Source organism: Mauremys reevesii, linkage group 26, assembly GCF_016161935.1.
Source record: "Mauremys reevesii isolate NIE-2019 linkage group 26, ASM1616193v1, whole genome shotgun sequence".
NCBI classification, from domain to species: Eukaryota; Metazoa; Chordata; order Testudines; family Geoemydidae; genus Mauremys; species Mauremys reevesii.
Genome location: NC_052648.1, coordinates 8,685,542 through 8,706,135, shown reverse-complemented (window position 1 = coordinate 8,706,135; position 20,594 = coordinate 8,685,542). Strand labels below are relative to the sequence as shown.

General features: G+C 55.2%; 1 protein-coding gene across 2 annotated transcripts; it reads right to left on the bottom strand.

Annotated features, from left to right (window-relative positions):
- Positions 1-883: 883 nt before the first annotated feature.
- Positions 884-19,067, bottom strand: DAPK3 (death associated protein kinase 3). 2 transcript variants are annotated; one of them, XM_039515859.1, is made up of 9 exons: positions 18,958-19,067; positions 17,337-17,459; positions 12,021-12,381; positions 10,570-10,699; positions 10,125-10,173; positions 8,906-8,932; positions 8,470-8,622; positions 7,693-7,738; positions 884-6,450 (listed from the first exon to the last, which is right to left on the bottom strand). In XM_039515859.1, the coding sequence occupies exons 2-9, from the start codon at positions 17,396-17,398 to the stop codon at positions 5,908-5,910; spliced, it is 1,371 nt and encodes a 456-aa protein (XP_039371793.1). In that variant the 5' UTR covers positions 17,399-17,459; positions 18,958-19,067; the 3' UTR covers positions 884-5,907. The 2 variants fall into 2 exon arrangements, with proteins under 2 accessions (XP_039371793.1, XP_039371794.1); XM_039515860.1 differs by having other exon boundaries at positions 18,906-18,984.
- Between the last annotated feature and the right edge of the window lie 1,527 nt (positions 19,068-20,594).

The following is a 20,594-nucleotide window of genomic DNA, read 5'->3' as shown; positions in this document are numbered from 1 at the left end:
TGTTTGGGTGGTTGTACCAGCTGCAGCACGTACAGCACCCACAGCCACCTCCCTTTGCACTCTGTGGCCTACACAGAGCCCTCTCACGGCGCAGCTCTGTGGCATGCAGGAGGTGATGATCTAGGGGCAGCGTGGCAGGGGGGGCTCAATCCCACGCACAGGTAGGTATGAAGGGGTGTTTCCCCTCTTAGCACTCCCACGTGAGCATCGCTCATGCAGCAGACGGAAGTTTTCAGCTGCTGTGGGTCCTGCAGGCTGCCCGCTCCCTGCTTCAGGGCCAGCAAAAGAAATGGCTGCAGGAGGGAGAGAAACCAAGAGCTCCAGCACCAAGGGCAGTTCTCTCTGCATGGGCACATGAGCAGGTTGTTATCCTACACGGGACGCTCCTAGCGAGACAGGCTCACACATGCCCTGGCCTACCTGCAGTAGGTTTTCCTGTCAGATCAGTGCCAGGGGTCAGGGAGAAGGACACCGACACCTTTAACTCAACCGGCAAAAGTACAGAGTCTGCCCCAGGGAATCCAGTGCAGAGAGCTCCTGCCCCAGGGAATCCAGCTGAGGTGTTTCAAGTGGTGTGAATTTAGCGCACAAAAGAGAGAACCAGCCTCCCACCCATGGAGAAGAAAGGCCTGTGTTCAGCCACAGAGCAGGGCCTGGGCCCAGGGAGCAGGGAAGGGTTTGCAATCACATGGATGCAAAGAATGGGACCTGATGGTGATCTACGGTGAAGCTCTCTCCTCCGGCTGGATTCGAACCAGCAGCTTGGATGAGAGAGGCAGACAAAGTTTACCAGTATAAGGTCTCCCCCCTGAGGCTACCTTGTCCCCTCCCCTGAAGCCAGGTTCCTCCCACCCACGGCAGAACACAAGCCAACGCCACAGCCTGTTGATACAGAAATCTTTATTCCCTTAAAATAAAGACAGGCTGGTGTAACCCATTGGTACTGGATTGTGTGTGTCCCAGAGCAGAGGGGTACATGGGGTCACTCCTTCCTACTAAAAGTGAACCTAGCCCAAGGTTAATACAGCTCTCTGCTACACAGGCACTAGGGCATGGCCCAGAACAACACGACCCCTGAGCCCAGACAGCCAAGTGGGTGAATCAAGAAAGAGGGCTCAGCCTCTGTCTACACTAATAACAGTGAGAGTCAGTGATTGGCCAACCCCTGACTCCCTTCAGGCAAAGTTGAACACTGATTGGCTACTAGTTGTTGCTGCTGAGCTGTGCTACAGCTCTCCTTCCAACACAGGGTTCAGGCAAGGAGCTGGAGGCACTATCTGCCTTTCAACCCTAGGTTCTGATACAGACCAGTCAACTCCCTGCCCCAAGCAATGGCAGAGACCCCTCTCAGCCTCTCTTTTGGGGACCCCTAGGCAGAGTGGAGACTTTCTGTGGGAAGGGGCCAGGGGTCCCATTAACTAGTGGCTCTCACACAGGAGTTTCTATCTGCCCCACTGTCACATTCATGACAAGCATCGGGATTCCCCAAGATCCAGCCCACGCTCTTCTCCCTCCTCAAGGCCCTGTGTTGTGTTGACATCTGCGTGCAGCTTCAGGGAGTGACTAAGGACTTTCCCTGGACGGGAAGAGACGCTGGTCCTTGCTCAAGGACAGCCCAGGATTGCCACAGGGCAATACACCCAGGCACACCAGGGGGCTCCCAACTCATGCGAGCAGCTCGAGACCAGCCCATGGACAGACCTCACTGCTCACCTGGTAGTTCACACCTGCCTCCCCTCATCTATTTAATCCCGCACCGGCACCTGCTTTCTCCAGGACTGGGGGTAAAGGTATTCAAAAAACCAGGAACACACAGGAGTGGCTGCAAGGTTCCCTCCTCCAGGCCCTCGGAACGCACAGCACACTGGTACGGAAAGGACACTTGGAGATCACACATCGCAGGCCGGGAAGAAGCCGGGAAAACACAAGTTTTCTGCAGATCTTGGTTCAGTATCTGGTTTCTCTGATCGACTGTGTATGCAAACAGGCCTAGAGATGAACCAGTCCAGGCCCCTCCCTCCCTCATTTCACACAGACATTTCTGTGCCACTAGAACAAGTTCGCCAGAAAGCGCCCTCTGGCCGGCGTCCACTTCGTTACGGAAGTTGGGTGCTGGGTTACGGCACATGCAATGGTGCTTTTGACTCGGATTGGCACAAACGCAGGGGTCTATTTCATCTCTGAGGCAGCACCGGCAGCACTACAGCTCAGAGTTCAAGAGTTACCTGACAGCCCTCAATGCTGCACCTTACGCAGGCACGGGGCTGCCTTTCGAATCCACGGCCTCTGGAGCTATGGCACAGGAGAAAAGGGGAATACAATTGGAATGAGATAAGTGCATCAAACGTTGCCTCTGCGGAGGAAGAGGCAATAACAATATTCTCCGCTAGGCATTTTCTTGCCCTTTCATTTTACAGTATGGAGCCCAAATCCTTAAGCTGGGTAAAGAGAACAGTCGAGAGATTTCTAGGTGTAGCTGCTGTCACATGCGACCACACCCAGGATACAGCCTTGCAGCACCCAGCCCCGAACTCCGACCGCCAGGGTCCTACTCCCTCTCTGGTTACATAGCCTGGCAACAAGTGACATGAGCGCAGAGCAGAAGTCACGCTCCCTGCAGACGTGGGACCTGATCCTGGGAAGTGCCAAGCAATCCTTTATTCCCAGTGAAAACGACAGGACTGGAGGGTATCTGGCAACTGCAAGGACGTGAGATTCAAAGTCTTTGGTCATAGATTACTTAAAGGACAAGACAGAGAGACATGGAAGAAAGCAGGGGTTTAGAGAGACCAGATTCTCAAGCAAGGCAGCTACTAGCCTGCTTGGCTTTTCAATGCAGATGCACAAGCCATAAAGCAATAAATTCCTCACTGCTTCCAGGGCATTCTTGGCATTCTTCCCCTCCTGATGCTAGAGTCCACAGACTAGAAGAGACCAGACAAGCTGCACATGCCACGTTTGCAGCCTGATTATTGTTTTCCAGCTTGAGACGGTTTCTTCCCCCACCACTGCCAATCTGCACAGAGACTCTTTCTTGCACTGGGTGGTTGTATAGTGCAACCCCAGGCTAGAACAGACGGGAGGGAAGCCAAGAAAGGAGACTGATTGGACCTGGGGTTGAAGACAGAACATGGCTGTAAGGGTCAAAGTTAGGGAAACTGAAATTCAAGGTAAACTATAGAGACAAACAAACAGTTGCCTTGAACTATCAAAGCAGCTGTCGGTACATTGCAGCAAGGGGGCAGCGAACGTTTTACTGACGACGAAACACAAAGTTAAACTTGGCTGGGTAACAGGCCACAGAGCAGCCGTAACCGGACATGGGTGGTGGAGGCAGAAATGTGGTTTAGCTCGCAGGCAAGAGGATTGGCAAGTGGGTCGAGATGGGGATAGAAGGCAGGACTCCTGGGTTCTGTTCCCATGACTTGACTGTGCAATTTAGTTCACCTCTAGAAACATACACGGATTCTGCCCATAGGGTCAACTGAGGTTCAGCTGGTGTCAGCAAAGCACTCTCAGGTCCCTGGTTGGAAGGTGTTAAGGGAATAACTCCAGGGAAGTCACAAATCAAGCACTATAGACCGCAGGCCCTGAGCTGGCGCATGCTGGCAACATGCAGGGAGATGGGAAGTGCCCGGAGGCCAGTCCACGCCCAAAGGTGGGGCGGGAGTAGGGGAGAAAAGGGACAAGCCCTGACAAGTGGCTTCTGCACATGACGAACATAAGGAGAGGGCGGGGGAGAAACGTGCAAGGGCATTAGGCCCTAGAGGGTCAAACACTGAATCAGGCCACCAGGGCAGGATTGAAACTGAAGATCTGGTCGGTGACAAGCAGCGGTTAGGAACACGCAGAACAAGGAGCAGGAGTGAGGCGAGACCCTTAGGGCCCTCCCGTGGCCAGCAAAGCCGGTCCGGAGTACTGGGCAGGATGCCAGGCAGCCTGTTACATGCGTGAGAAGAGAATCAGGGAAGAGGCAGAAGACACAGCAAGGAAGGACCTGCATTGCGTTAGCCAACTCCATGTGCCTGCTAGTTGATCTCTCCCACCTCTGGCTTCCATGACACTGGGACTCTTCGTTGTACAACGAAGAAAGAGGTTGTTAGAAAAGAGGCTGCACAAACTCCTACGAGGGCTCAAGGCTGAGTGGCACCAAGCGGAGGGAAAACAGAAGCCACAGGACAGGCAGAGACCGAAGTTGGGAGGTATCCAGCTGCTTCAGCAGACAACGAGCAACTGACAGGTGGAAAAGGCTCCAAAAAGGAGCAGGAACAGCCCCAGCCAAGATGGCTCCGGAGGAACAGCCAGGCCAGGAGGTGCAGAACAGACCAGGCACGGGGAGTTGACATGGGCAGGTATGTTCATGGCAGCCCCTGCGGCCGTCAGAGCTGCAGCACACCCAGCGTATCTTGGGAAGACGCCTGCTTGGCGTTAAGGTCCTAGACTCCCAGTGCTCTCCTGCCTCAAATAAAGCAGGGTCTTGATAGAGAGGAAGCGTGGCAGGAGAAGGCCAAACCCTGCCCTCATTAGGTAGGAGATTCAATTCTCCAACCCAGCACTCGCTCAGGAGAGCTCAGCCAGTCTCTTCCATGGCCAGGACCAAGAGAGGTGCAAATTAAACCCTGGGAAAGGGCAAGGCTCATGCAGAGGATGCCCTAGCGTTCCAGAGACCTTCCAGAGCATCCTTTGCGGCTGGTACCGGTGCCCAGAAGCCCTAAAGCCCAAGCCCCACAGGTTATAGCTAGTAACTGCTGGACGGGAGGCAGCTCTGGTCTCGATGGTTCGCATTATCGCAGGTGATCGAATCTCCGCCCAGATTGGTAAGAAAACGTATTTCCAACAGCAGAGTGGCCTGGAGAGGTTAAAAAGAAATTCAAGCCCTCCCCTCACACCAGGGAATAAAGCAGCACTTGGTCGCTGAGGGACAAAGGCAGTTCCCAGGAAGGAAGGTCACGCTGCTGAGGCAACCGCTCTTGAGGAGCCTGCAAATCAGCGAGAGAGAGAGAGAGATTCTACGGGCGAGAGTACAGACAGGCCGCCACCGCATGAGCTGGCTAAGGTGGTCGGCTAAGGCAAGTTGCCCAGGTCAGGAGGGCTTGACAGCCAGGTTACGGACTGGCCAGCTAGACGCCTCTTTTCCAAAGGGTTTGGCTCTTCGCTCTCCAAACGTGTCAGGAGCTATCGAGACAGTCTGTACAATGCCCAGATCAAGGGCCCCCCCTGAGCCGTTCAGCTCTCCCCGGGGAACACCCGCTGCCCCCCAGACAGGCAAGAGTCTTGTGAACTTGCAAGAGCAGCTCCCGCTGCCAGGATGCTCTCGAAATCCAAACGGCTGCAGTACCCAGGTCAGCATAGCCACAGCCATGGCTCCTGGGAATTAGACAAGTCACAGATTCACTGCTGGTGGTCAGAGCCAGCAGGGAAGAGAGATGGAACATTACGTATGATCAGCAAGTGATTTCGTTAATTTCAGAGTAAGAAACAGCCCAAGTCCTTGGACAAGGGCTGGACCCACTCGCAAGTAATTAAAAGCTGCCATTGCCAATATACCCTCAAAACAGGGGGCTGGTCAGAGACCAGCCCATAAAGAGTGCAGCCTTCTCCTTTAATATGGTGGGGCAATTTGGGTGAGACTACAGGTCCCAGCATGCAGTGGGCTCAACAGACTACAGTTTGGATCAGAAGCATTGCATGATGGGAGTCGTAGTGTCCAGGCTGTCATACCTGCATACTAAATGCTGCTGCAGTCTACCATTTTATGCCATTAAGGCCAAGCTTCTCAGGCTCCTAGCGAATAGATGAAGTTCAAGTGGGCACAGATTGGGTGTCTCCCCCATACAGGCCATGGCAAAGGTATTCTCCCCCCTAGTGTGTCCTCCTCCCCAGCCCCACAAGCTCAGAGGATGAAGGCTAGCGGATGCTGCAGTCCCCCTCTCCACCCTGCAGCTTCTCCTGCTCCATTGACCACACCAGCTCCTGCACAAACTTAATCTCCAAGGCCACCTGCTTAGCCAGAGTCTCATAACGGTTCTCCAGCTTCCGGTAGCGCCGTTTAAGCCCATTGGCCACCAGCAGGGTGCTCTTGGTCTCCTCCTGGGTCTGCTTTTTCAGGGCCTCTGTCTTCTGCAGCTCCTGCCGGATCTGGCGCAGGTCCTGGCGGATACTCTCATTCTCCTCCTTGTACCAGGACTCCTTCTCCTCGTAGATGGAGCGCAAGGCTTCGATGTCCTCCCGGAAGGACTTCTTGTTCCTCTCCATCTCCCGGAGGCTCTCCTCAGCCGCAGCCACCTCCTCTAGGACTTTGGAGAAGCGCTCAAAGTTGATGTAGGTGTTGTTGGGGGGCATGCTGGAGTGGGACTTGATGGTGTACTCCTTGAGCCGAGTAGTCTTGAGACGCCGCCTCTCCGGCTTCTTGCCGTTGTCTTCATTGCGGACGTTCCTCCTCTTGATCACCTGCAAGGAGGAGAAGGGAAAACTCAGCTCTCAGGTACTGTCCAGGGTCAATGACTCTTCCCTCCCACCCCCAGGCTGCACATTTCATAGAATATCAGGGCTGGAAGGGACCCTCAGGAGGTATCTAGTCCAACCCCCTGCTCAAAGCAGGACCAACCCCCAACTAAATCATCCCAGCCAGGGCTTTGCCAAGCCGGGCCTTAAAAACCTCTAAAGAAGGAGATTCCACCACCTCCCTAGGTAACCCATTCCAGTGCTTCACCACCCTCCTAGTGAAATAGTGTTTCCTAATATCCAACCTAGACCTCCCCCACTGCAACTTGAGACCATTGCTCCTTGTTCTAGACTGTTCTCAGTGGTACCAGATGACAGATCCATCCTCTTGGGAACCCCCTTTCAGGTAGTTGAAAGCAGCTATCAAATCCCCCCTCATTCTTCTCTTCTGCAGAATGAACAATCCCAGTTCCCTCAGCCTCTCCTCATAAGTCATGTGCTCCAGCCCCCTAAACATTTTTGTTGCCCTCCACTGGACTCTTTCCAATTTTTCCACATCCTTCTTGTAGTGTGGGGCCCAAAACTGGACACAGTACTCCAAATGAGGCCTCACCAGTGCTGAATAGAGGGGAATGATCACGTCACTTGATCTGCTGGCAATGCCCCTACTTATACAGTCCAAAATGCCACTAGCCTTCTTGGCAACAAGGGCACACAGTTGACTCATATCCAGCTTCTCGTCCACTGTAACCCCTAGGTCCTTTTCTGCAGAACTGCTGCCTAGTCACTTGGTCCCTAGTCTGTAGCAGTGCAGGCCAACAGCAAGCCGGCAGCTGCATTCACGCCATACACTTTGTGCATGGTTCAGAGCCAGCCCACGTGCAGTGCAGTTCCCCTACCTCCATGGTGCAAGCCAATACTGATGGAGACATGGCCACCGGTCCCCCAATCTCCTGCCTGTAGAGAATTCCAGATTGTTTTGTCCCCACCCCTGCTTCAAGGCTGGCCGGGAATCAGCTCCCTCTAGACCAAGTCAGCACAGCTGCTAGCTCTCTCCAGGCTGGTGGAGTGAATGAGAAGCAAACGCTTCTTGCTTAAAGGGTGATACCAAGAGCAATTTTTAGATGCCACGACGAATGGCCTGATTCTCCAGAGGGGCTGAGTGCACGCTGTTCCCATCCGTGGGAGTTGGGCTGTTTGGTACCTTTGGGAAACAGAGCCAGGCCACAAGAATTTATGGATTTTTACCTTAATCCAGGGATGCTCCAGGCTCTGGGCAATTGTCATCCGCTTCCTGCAACGACATTAGGCCTGTTCGTTAGGCTACAGCAGCTGGACCGAGCTTTTGGCCTGCTCGGGGTCACTAGTTTTCAGCTGAAACCCGCACGCAGAGAGCTGAGCCAGTTATTCTCAGTCTCTGCTTTAATCCCACCAAGAGCCAGCCGTCAAATCAGCAGCAGCTTCCCCCTTCCATCAGCTGAGCCAACACACCCTGTACTAGAATTATTTGCCTTCCTGCCCTGCGGACCCAACCGCTGCCCAAGGCAAGCTAGCTTCTCTGCTAAGTGCAGGATTCCCGTTAGAGGGGAGCTGGCTTCCAGAGATGCTACCAAGGCAGTCTGGTAACAGACTATCGTCCTGGAGAGACCAGAGCCAGTCCAATGGCTCCCATTAAACCCGTACACCTGGAGCAGCAGATATTTTTGCTCTGAGGATATTTTGAGAGACCGGACCCTGTTGACGGCAGATAAGAAGCAGCTATCGGAGGTTACGGACGTGAGAAAACAGCACTTCTGGCTGACTTATGGCCTAAGACACGGGGCAGTCGCCTGCCATTCCTCTTACACTGAGCGTGCTCTGGGGTGACAACAAGCAGCAGGTTAGCCAAGCTCATCCACTGCACAGCAGCAGCAAGAGAGAGGCTGGGGCTTTTGGAGCCTGCTGGCAGGGAGCAGTGCTGGGCACACAGCAGACCGTCCCCACGCCTCGCTCCCCGCGGTTCGTTTCAACCGACTGGTCTCGTACTTGGGATCTTTGACAAGCAGGCGCCGGATGAAGTCCTTGGCCAGCTCGCTGGTGTTGCTGAAATACTCCTCGTCGAAGTCGTAGTTCACGGCGGAGATGTTCGTCAGCGTCTCCTGCTTCGTTTCGCCCAGGAACGGAGAGGCGCCACTTAGACTGCAGGGCGAGATCAGACAGTTACCATCAGACACCGCTCGGTGCCAGCAGCGCCAAGCCCTGCCGCTCGCTCCCAAACACCTGCACTAACATTACTTTGGTTCCCCTGACCTGGGTCAGAGAGGGGGAAAAAAGGACTTGCCCCAGGTCAGGCAGTGACTCAGTGGCAACGCTGGGAGTAGGACCCAGGACGTCTGAATCCCAGCCTTTGACAACACTGTCTCCTCAAGCACAGCAGAGCATATTCTTACCCAGAGAGAAGAATAATTGTCCTTGTACTCACAGAATGTATGTGATGACCCCGATGCTCCTAGGAGAGAGGGAGAGGACACAAGATCACTGCATTGTAGAGCAGTTTTTAGTCAGGTCTTTCCTCACTCCAGCCTTAAGTCTTTTAGGTTTTCCAGCGGAGGGCACCTGTTAGTGAGAGATCGGTCCACCCTGCAGCCAGCTTGCCCCAAGATTTCATCTTTCCCTTAGCACAGACGCTTTCTAGGTCTAGGACAAGGTTCCCCGTTCACGTCTCTGAGCTGCCCGAGTTAAGGATCAAAGCTCAGGTCAGGGAATCTGGGGTTAGGTTATTTCATTAGAAGCTTCCAGGATGTGCAAGTCAACCAAATCCCACTCAGCCTTCAGCGATTACAGACCTATCCCGAGCCCTCGCCCACATACCCAACACCCTCCCACCCCCACCCCAGAGCTAGATTTAGCAGCATTCAAAGAGACCAGCCTGTCTGAAAGTCAGATTGCAGGGGCCCACCAGGAATTAAAGGCCTGCCCTCTTCAGCGAGAGGGGTACCACAGAACCAGGAATCGACCTGGGACAACAGATCAAACACAGGAACAGGAGCGAGGGACAAAAAGATATAAAAGGAGGGAATTAGATGGTCAGGCTTGACAAAGCCCTGGCTGGGATGATTTAGTTGGGGATTAATCCTGCTTTGAGCAGGGGGTTGGACTAGATACCTCCCGAGGTCCCTCCCAACCCTGAGATTCTATGACACCGAGCAGACAGCAACAGGCTCAGCAGACCCCAGCCAGAACACTGCCGGGCTACGGGAGACAACCAAGGAACTGAAACGAGCCCCAAAGATGCAGAATTCCCTCCTCCTGGGCTGATTGCCAGTGCCAGGCTGACAGACTGAGGCAACCCATTTACCTACAAGAACGTGCCACATGCATATTAGCACTGCAAGCTAGTGTATGAGCCAAGATAGCACATGGCCCGCTAGCTAGCGTATCAGCTGGTATGGGCCACTTCCCTCACCCTGCCCAACCAGCACCCCTCAACCCTGGCTTAGAGGGACTCCACTCCAGCTAAAGACAACGGTTCAGTCCCCAGGTGCATTTAATTCTTGGCCTCTGTCAGGAAGCTGCCAGCAGGGGTCTACCACAGAGAGGGTGCAAACACCTGCCCACTAAGAACTGGGCCGAAACCACCCACATCAGCAGCTGTTCTACAACGGGCCTGTGGTTATGATGGAGAGTCATGGCATACTCACCACATGTCAGCCTCCAGCCCCAGGGGCTCGTAGTTCACTATTTCAGGGGCTTTAGAAGGAAAGAGAGAAAGTTATGCTGCAGGGAGAATCCATTGCAAGCAGCTTGGGGCATCTCGTGCAACGACTCAAACCCCACTGGACTTAGCCAGAGCTTTGGTGATACTTTTCTTCTGGGGACGTCAAAGAGTTGTAGCAAGTGTACCCAAATCTCGCCCTGTCCAGGGCTGCACTAGCAGCTTCCTCAGACTCAGGGAGGTCCTGGATACACAACTGATAGAGCGAAGGGAGGCTGCTGTGGGCTCTGATACACAGGGGCACCATACAGGAATACAGCTCTCCACCGCCCCCCTGGCTCTCCTTCACTGCAAAGTCCCAGAGCATCTTTCCAAGATTCAAACAAGCCTCCAGAACACCGAGAGCCGCCACCACCCCACTTCCCTCTTACCTACAAACTCCGGGGTCCCAAAGATGTTTTTGAACTCATTCCCTGCTTCGATTTTGTGAGCAATGCCGAAGTCGATGAGTTTGATGCGGGGGTTTGGCACATTCTTGTCCAGCAGCATGATGTTCTCGGGCTGGAGAGAAGCAAACGCAGCAGGGCTTTTTCATATTGGCTTCCAACAACACTAAGATCCCTGTACCTTTGAGTGCAACTCTATACTGGAAAGAGACATCCTGTGATTCCCTATCCTCCTTCCCCCCTCCCAGACTTGGTCTAACTCTATACTACAGAGTTAGGTCAACGTAAGGTAGCTTACGTTGTAGGCAGGGGTGGGGGCTCCAGCCGAGAGCCCCGCATGGTGGTGCCAGCGGCTGGGGCTCTAGCTCTCAGTGCTCCACACAGTTGAGTGAGTGGAAGTGCTCCTGGTAAGTGCGTGACAGCCAACAGAGGGGGCATAGCATGGACATGAACCCCCGCAGCTGTACATCGACCTAGTTCAGGCCAAATTAATTTTTTAGCTTAGTCATCTCTGCTCAGAACACGGCTTTCCAAGCTGCCAGCCCTGCAGACTCTGCCTGGGATCTGAAAGGCAAGCTGGGTTCCTTCCTGCCACATCAGTAACGGAGACCCTGTGGTTAGAGCTCCACTGACAACTGCTTTGATGCTGCCTTGTGAAACAGCACAGATTCCAGCTTGCTCTCCCACAGCCACTGCTGAGAGGAGTTAAAAATGCACACGTCAGGAAGTAAAGACTAAGCAGCACTGGTATGGGACCATTTCCACGTGGCTATTTCAAACATCCACCCAGAATGCCAAGGATAAGCCTCAGCTGCAGCTGAGACTCTGGACTTACACACAGTGCTTGTGTAAAGTCACTGAGCATTATTTCACTGCTGTGGTTGTATTTACTCTCTCTCTCTCTCAAGAGCCCTTCACCACCTCTCCCAGTTTCACCTGCCTATGTGAAGCACAGGGTGTCCAATCTGGATTCAGTCCTTTGCCTCTGTGCATACACGCTTCGGTTTGACTCCAAACCAACAGGCTGGAGTCTGATCAAGGACATGCTAGCAAACACCCAGAGTACTCCACCAGAGTAAGTGGATTGGCACCAGTGCAAACGAGAGCAGAATTCAGCCTGTAGGTTTGGGTTCAGAGGGCTTGGGAAGTGGAGACAGACCAAGCAATCGGGACTTGTCTTCCAAGTGAGAGATAAAAGCACCACACCACACCCAAGAAAAAAGGAGCGCCAACTACTGGACCACAAACGGCTCCCCGCAGCAGCCCTTGGAGATCTGCCACCTGGTATCCACCGGCTTTGATCTCATTGAGCTGAGATGATCTCATGAGATCACCGCAGAAGATGGAGTCGGCCTCACAGTCAATAAGTCTGTCCGTACCTTGACTCCGCTGTGTCTAGCAGGCCAGGGCCCTGGGCACCATAGGCCGAAACTTACTTTCAGGTCGAAGTGCGCTATGCGCTTGGAATGCAAGTAGTGGACCCCATCCAGGATCTGCTTGAGGAACTGGGTGGCCTCTTCCTCCGTCAGGGACTCCTTCTCGGCCAGGAAGTCAAAAAGCTCGCCTCCCGAGACCAGCTCCAGGATCAGCACCACGTCCGTCTTGTTCTCGAAGATGTCATGGAGCGTGATGATGTTGGGGTGCTGGATCTCCCGCAGGATGTCCACCTCCCTCTCAATCTCCTCCCGGCTCACGCCCCGCCGGCTGGACGACAGGCGCCGCTTCTTGATGAACTTGGCCGCATACTCCAGGCCGCTTTTCTTCTCCCGGCACTTCCGCACGATGGCAAACTGGCCGCTGCACGGAGGAGAAAGGATGCATCAGTTAATAAGACCTCTCCTCACTGGCACCTGCCTGGAGGAGTCAGTGACTGCAGTGGGGTATCTACAGCCTGCAAAGCTCGGAGTCTAAAGAGACCTCCCATAGGTACGTTTCCTTACTGAGAAGGGTGCAACTCCTTACAAATCTGCTGGGAGCCACAGTACTTCCGTGGGCAGCAGGTAACGCCATTCCACTCGACTCTAGGTCTAAGTGTCTGCCTTCTCCATGCACCACTTGGCCAACTCAGGGATTGGGGCATCATGGACACTGAAAGCTGAGCACCAAGGCAGAATAAAAGCCCCTTCTTGGAGAGCACACGTCAACCCCCTGTGGCGTACAAACAGACCGAATTGCTGCCAAGCCAGGACAGATCAATAGCCCAGCTCATCCCCTGTGGTTGTCAGTCTGTGAGGCATCAGAGGCAGGATTGGAATAAACCGATACCGCCACGACATGCCACTGTGCTGGGTAGGATGAAAGAAGGAAGGAAGAGACTTCCCTCCTGGCTGCAGCTAGAGTTCAGTTAACATCCTAGAGCAGGGGTGGGCAAACTTTTTGGCCCAAGGGCCATTTCTGGGTATGGAAATTGTGTGGCGGGCCATGAATGCTCACGAAATTTGGGGTTGGGATGCAGGGGGGTGGGAAAGGGGCAGGGGGGTGATGGCTCCGGCTAGGGTGTGGGCTCTGGGTCGGGGCTGGGGATGAGGGGTTGGAGGTGCAGGAGGGTGCTCCGGGTTGGTACCAAAGGGTTTGGAGGGCAGGAGGGGGATCAGGACTGGGGCAGGGGGTCAGGTCACAGAAGGGAATTGGGGGTGCAGGCTCCGGGCGGCGCTTACCTCAAGTTGCTCCCAGAAGCAGCAGCATGTTTCCCCCTCCAGCTCCTACGCGGAGGCTCAGCCAGGTGGCTCTGCGCCCTGCCCCTGCAGCTCCCATTGGCCATGGTTCCTGGCCAATAGGAGCTGTGGGGGTGGCGCTTGGGGTGGGGGCAGCATGCAGAGCCCCTTGGTTGCCCCCACACATAGGAGCCAGAGGGGGGACATGCTGCTGCTTCTGGGAGCCACGCAGAGCCATGGCACATGCGGAGAGGGGTAAGCCCTTGACCCCACTCCCCAGCAGGAGCTCGAGGGCCAGATTAAAACGTCTGAAGGGCCGGATGCAGCCCCCCAGGCCGTAGTTTGCCTACTCCTGTCCTAGAGCATGAGGATAGATGGCTCATGCTGGTTTTATCCTAAGTACGTCACCGCAGATGCTGTTCTGATTCATACAAATCTCTAGCCCTTCCTTGAAACGTATTAATCTACCCAGGTATCAGGAAGCCTATCGTGGTAACAATGTGATTAGGCTGCTTAGGCATTTATGCAATATCCTGCTGATATATAACCGCAAGTTACAAGGCTCAGTGCCGGAATCAGGCAGTTCCCGTGGCCTGATGATCACAAAGGTCCCTTCCGGCCTTCAGATCTACGAATCCAGCGGCTCAAGAGTTCTAACCACCATTCTGGAGCACCCCGAGATGTCGATTTCACCGTGAGGAGCATTTGGGAAGAAGCATGCCTGTGCAACTGACCCAGACAGCAATGCTCAGCACTGACAGAGCTCTTTAGATTTGCAAGTGCTTTGTGAATACTAATTTATAACACGTGCTCCCCCCGTGGTCTACGTCAGTGACACCCCTATTTTACAAGCAGGAAAACTGAGGCTCTGAGAGGTTATGTTACTGACACGCAGGGGGTTGGCGACAGAGTCAAAAAACAGAACCCAGGGAATCCTGACCCGCCCCCAGACCCACAAAACTATGCTGCCTCTGGAAGTTACAGGCCCAGATTTAGATGGATTTCTTCCTCTTCCTGGGAGGATCAAAATTAACTGCCCCTGCGTTAGGGTGACCAGATAGCAAGTGTGAAAAATCGGGACTGGCAGGGGGAGGGGGTAATAGGCGCCTGTATAAAGACAAAGCCCCAAATATCAGGACTGTCCCTATAAAACAGGGACATCTGGTCACCCTACCCCCCCCCCCCCCCTTTACACTGCAAGCATCTTCGCCTCCAACTGGGTTATTTACATTTTTAAACAGTGACATCAAGGCTTGCTTCACTGGCTGGCGGCTGCCAGGCCTGAACTTTCCATATAAGGCTTGTGCTTGGACAGGAAACAGTCAGAGCTGATCAAATGCTAAAAACTTCCCAGACCAACAGCTTCTTACCTCCCAGCAGCCTGCCTGGATTAGAGCGTGCTGAGCAAGGGAGGAAGAAGTGGGCTGTGACGGGTGAAGTGTCTAACAAACCAATGTCTTCTAGGAAATGCAGAAATAAGGAGGTCGCCTTGTCGGGACAGAGAAGTGATGAAATAGTCACACACTGAAGGAGAGATACCGCCAGAGCAGCAAAGCCTTAGATTCCCTGGATTCCTTCCCCAGGGAGCACACAAGGCACACTCGTTTTAAGCTGCTCACCCCTTTATGAGCACATTAGTCAAACCCAAAGCACAGAGGAAGGGGGGGAGCCACTTTCCTCCTTTAAACATCTTGTGTCCCCCTCTGCACCCATCTCTCTTCACTGCCACAGTCATCAACCTTCCAGCTGCCTGAACAGCAGGGAGCAAGGGGAACCCATGCCGCTCCTTGCTCAGCTGGACGGGATGGTGACACAAAACTCCTTCCCCAAGGGGCTGGGGAGCCCAGGGATTAGAGGAACCCATGAAACAAACTTTCGGCCGCATCCCAAGAAGGCAGAACTACAGCAGCGGCAGGTTGGTCCAGCAGACTTGAAAAGAGAATTCAACTAAAGGTCAAAAGGCCCAGGAATGTAGCCTTAACAGTCTCTGAAGAGCTCACCTGAGAACTGCCAGCTCTTATGCCCACACACATTCTCAGCAATGGAGAAGACCGATTACCATCTCAAAGTAAACAGAAAGAGGCACATATGCACTGCAGTGTGGTGCTTTGTGGGTCTGGCCCACACAATACCACTGCCCAGGTAACACTCCCGGCCTGTCCACCTTACAGGAGCGGAGGGAGGATTGCTTGGAAAACGCTTTGAGCCGGTGCAGGGTTCCAACGAGCGCCATTCTTATTTAAACACCAACAAGGGCACCTGTGCTGTTACAGCACTCAAAAGGAAAACACTGCCCCTAAGGAACTCCCGAGCTGTATTCCAATACACAACACGCCTTAGCTAGCGGCGGCGGACGCTGAAGGCAGTCCATAAAACATCTAACATTGCATGTTATTTAAACCAGAGACACCATAGCAATCACCAGCTAGGTTTAGATGTCGAAGTCTAATGCCAAACTTAAACGCCATTCTCTCACACACACACACCAGAATTTTCTGGGCTTGCTACATCTGAACCACTTTAACTCTCCTTCTACGTTTCAGACTTGGAATACAGACTTCAAGGGACACCAACAACCTCAATTTGATTCAGAAGTTTAATTTGGTGGGGAAAGGTTTTCTAAGAAGCCGAAGATCATCAGAAATGTTCCCAACACGGGATTTTTCCACTTTTATTTTACTGTTTACAAGCAAGCATTCCCCTACAGAGTCAAATTCCAGTGATACTCAGACCTCAGTGGTTCATGAGTCAAATTAGCCATCAGCATTACCCAAAAGAGCCACAGTCATGTGAATTCACTGTTTCATTTCCTATTTGGATATATTATTCTCACAGCAAAATGACTGACCATGAATTATTATCTTAGCAACTACAACTGGTTAATAACATAGTAAGAGCATCCTGATTGGTTAATAATTCAATCACACGGTGTTTTAATATCATGTGCTACAAAGAGCCGCAGGAGACACATTGAAGAGCCACTCGCAGCTCACGAGCCTGTCTGACTATCACTGTGTTAGACCATAAGCCTGGAACAGGGGTCGCATCTTCCTATGGGTTTGTATAGCACCTGGAGCAAAGGCCTCCACCAAGTGGGACCTTTGGACACTGCTGCAATAAATAGCAGCTCCATCATCAACACCAAAAACTTGGGGAGGGTTTCTGCTGACGCTAAGACATGGAGCACAGCTAAGACGCACACAGGTTTTGCATCCAATGTGAATACGTCCAGTTTGCATGCAACCCAACAGCCTCCTCTTCCTGTGTTCTAAAGGCAGCTGAGCTTCTGCCGAGAGGCAAAGATGATTCATAGCAGGAACATGCCCCAAACATGCAGAGCGACTGAGACACCGATGAAGAATGCTAAGCAAGCCACAGTGATCTTTTTGAGGCAGGGCAGATCCAGCCAAACAGGGACATGATGTGAGCAGCTTACGGGGAAAAGAGCCATAGCTCCACTAGAAAAGGAGTGAATTGTGACTAAAAATGCTTGGCCTTTGTATAAGAGCCTGTCACCGTCTGGTCTCTCTGATTGGCCCAATGAATATTTATACAAACTGGAACAACTCCAGCAGGAGAGATTGAGACCTCCCCCCACGCCCACCCCCATCAGGCTGCCTGGCTGGCGCTCTGTTGAAACTCCACCCTGAACCTGAGAAACCTTCCCAACTAAAGAATTATCAAAACTGGCCCATTCCCATAAAAAGTTTGTTTCAATGAATCAACATTTGTCTGGCCAAAACAAAGAGGTGTTAAATTCCCAACCAGCTCAAGTTTTAAATATTCATTAAGCCTCCCCCGACCCACCCCTGGGAGGTAGATAAGGGATATAAACAGATCCCTTAAGCAATAAAGCTGGCTCTGGAGAAAGACACAGCAGCTGAACAGCAGAACTGCCCAACACTTTAAAACAGCAAGTGGTAGAGAATCCCACACCTGATGGAACACGCAGGGTGGGAACATGGAGACAGGGTGTAGCGACCAGAAATGGAAATAGCAAAAGAAATGCCATGGGTTTATTTAATGACTATAAGCAGTCAGGCTCTTGGCTTTATGGCCAGGAGACTGCACCACCCGCCCCCTAGTTAGCACACTCACCTGCCCAACTCTTCTCCCATCTCATAATGGTCATCCACATTCTCCTGCCTGAAGGTGGACATGGCTGTCAGACCAAAAGGAGCCCAGCCCACCCTTCAGAGAGCCAGACAGCTCAGTTCAACCCTGGAAGGAGACAAGGGAAACAAGAGAATTGTCATGCCCCAATCAGCCACAGACATTCCAGCGCTGTGGGATGAGCAACAGAACCCCTGCATGACGCAGCGGCACCTGCTCTAAACTGGCACGTGAATGGATACAAGAGATGGATGAGCCCTGCTCTTACGTTGCATCTATTTCTAGTTCATTCGCACCCGGCCAAGGCAGGACTGATCCCTGCCGTCTGCTCTCCAGGGTTATGATTCAGTGCCCGCCCCCCTGCTTGTGGGAAGATATTTCAGTCTAGCAGATTATTACAGTAGCCCTGAGGAGCTACTGGCAGAGCCCCATTGTGGTAGGTGCTGTATAGATGCATAGCAAGAGACTTGTCCATGCCCAGGGACTGACCCATAGTCACAGAGGGAGTCTGTGGCAGAGCCAGGGATTAAACCCAAATCTCGTGAGTCCTAGTCCAGTGCTATAACCCCCAAACCATCATTCTTTGTCCCTCAGCCACCCTCCTTCCCACCTTTTTGTTCAGCTTCCCCAACATCCTCTGCTAAGGGAGAGGAAAGCTCACCCTCCCCTACTCAGCCCCATGACACAGCACTGGGTAAGACCCCTAAATAAGTGGCCAGGCCCTGGATGGAGGCAACGAGGGGCTCAATCAGCACATTGATTTTATAAATCTGAAAGAGGAGGAAGCAAAGCCGAGCTTGTTATGATGTTTCCACTCTGCCCACTGGGGTGCACTGGAGGAGAGAGGGATCTACACAAAGGAACTTCATCCTCCTCCTTAGTTCCTCCCTCCTGCCCCCCCACACACACAAGCAGGCCTCACCCGCTCACCACACTCCAACTACAATACAAGAACCACTGTCCCCAGGGGTGCAGGAACAATCTGTACAGGGGGGGTGCTAAGAGCCATCGAACCAAACTGTGAACCCTGGATGTGACGGAAACCGCTTCAAGCCACGGGGGGCAGCAGTAGCCCCACTTCCAGCACCTCTGATTGTCCCCAAGTTACACTTGCCTGGAGCTCCACACAACCCTCCACGCCTAACCCCTCACCCCCTCTCTACCCCTCGGGCCAACACAGTCCCCTGCCCCACCACGCAGCCCCCGAGTACTCCGCACCGAGCTCCACCCTGCCCCCACACAGCCCCCGCCTCACTCCCTACTCCCAACCCAGACGCAGCCCCCACTCCCTGTGGCCAGCACCACACTACCCCACCCACACACACACACACACACACACACACACCGGCCTCACTCCCTGTGGCCCACCACCACACAGCCCTCCACCCTGCCCCACTCACCACCCACACGCAGCCCCACTCCCTGTGGCCGGCACCACACAACCCCTAGCGCCCCCGCCCCTTAGCCCCCACAGCCCCTGCCCCACTCCCTGTGGCCCCCACCATCCACCCCCGCCGGGGCCCCCCCACAACCCCGGCCCGAGCCCCGCCTCACCCCACGAGGCCCCCACTCCCCAGCAGCCGCGGCCCCGATCCGGACCCCCGACCTGGGCCCGCGGCCGCCGCATTCCGACACTCCCGACTCGCTCCCCTCGCCCCGCGCCCTCCATTGGCTGAGCCGCGGCTGCTACGTCACCGCAGCCAGCCTGGCCCCGTGCGCGCCATTGGCCGAGCCGGCAGCACGTCACGGGGCAAAGCCTCGCGCTGGGGAGAGGCTGCAGCTCCCGGACCAGCCGGGATTCCCCGGGACCGCCCCTCCCCCGCCCGGGCGGCGGGGCTCCCCCGTGCCCCTCCCCGGCCCGATCCCGCCCCTCCCCCGGGCGGCGGGCTCCCCGTGCACCCCCGGCCTATCCCCTCCCCGTGCACCCCCCCAACCCGATCCCTGCCCCTCCCCTTGTGCACCCCCGGGCCTATCCCCGCCCCTCCCCCCCGGGCGGCGGGGCCCCCCCGTGCACCCCCCCACCCCGATCCCTGCCCCTCCCTCTCGTGCACCCCCCGGGCCTATCCCCGCCCCTCCCCCCCCGGCGGCGGGGCTCCCCCGTGGCCCTCCCCCGGCCCGATCCCCGCCCCTCCCCGGGCGGCGGGGCCCCCGTGCACCCCCTGGGCCTATCCCCGCCCCTCCCCCGTGCACCCCAGCCCGATCCCTGCCCCTCCCACTCGTGCACCCCTGGGCCTATCCCCGCCCCTCCCCCCCCCGGCGGCGGGGCTCTCCCGTGCACCCCCTGGGCCTATCCCCGCCCCTCTCCCCAGGGCCGGCGCTTCCATTTAGGTGACCTAGGCAGTCGCCTAGGGCGCCAGGATTTGGGGGGGGGCAGCATTTTGCCGGGAGGGCAGCAGGCAGCTCCGGTGGACCTCCCGCAGGCGTGCCTGCGGAGGGTCCACTGGTCCCGCGGCTCCGGTGGAGCATCCACACGCCTGCAGGAGGTCCACCGGAGCCGCGGGACCGGCGGCGAAATGGGTAGAGCTGGCCCTGCGCCTAGGGCGCCAAAAACCCTGGTGCCGCTCCTGCCTCCCCCCCGGGCGGCGGGGCTCCCCTATAGGCCAGGGCCGGCTCCAGACCCAAGCACGCGCTTGGGGCGGCATTTTGCCAGCAGGGCAGCAGGCGGGTCCGGTGGACCTTCCGCAGTCATGCCTGCGGGAGGTGCACCGGAGCCGCGGGACCAGCGGACCTCCCGCAGGCATGACTGCGGGCATGACTGCGGATGCTCCACCGGAGCCGCTGGACCAGCGAACCCTCCGCAGCTGCGGGAGGCCCACTGGAGCCACGGGACCAGTGTACCCTCCGCAGTCATGCCTGCGGGAGGTCCGCAGGGCCCACGGCTCCGGGGCACCTCCCGCAGGCATGACTGCTTGGGGCGGCCAAATTCCTAGAGCCACCCCTGCTATAGGCCCACCCACGCCCCATCCCACTCTACCATCCCCAGGGTTCTTAGTGCCCCCCGTGGCCTGGCTGCTGCTGCCCCATCTCCCGAGCTTCCTCTGCCCACCCCACCCCCCAGTTCTCACATCCCTTCCTTCGTTCCTCGCCATGTGTTGAATGGCCCCGCCCTAGAGAAATCCCCCACCGCTGTACCACACACCCCTTCTCCAGGCAGGGGGCTCCCCTCCACCTCAGTCACAGAAAACACGCAGGAGCCAGCCACGCTTCTGTCTGTTTTAACCCTTGCAAACAGACAGGCTCCTC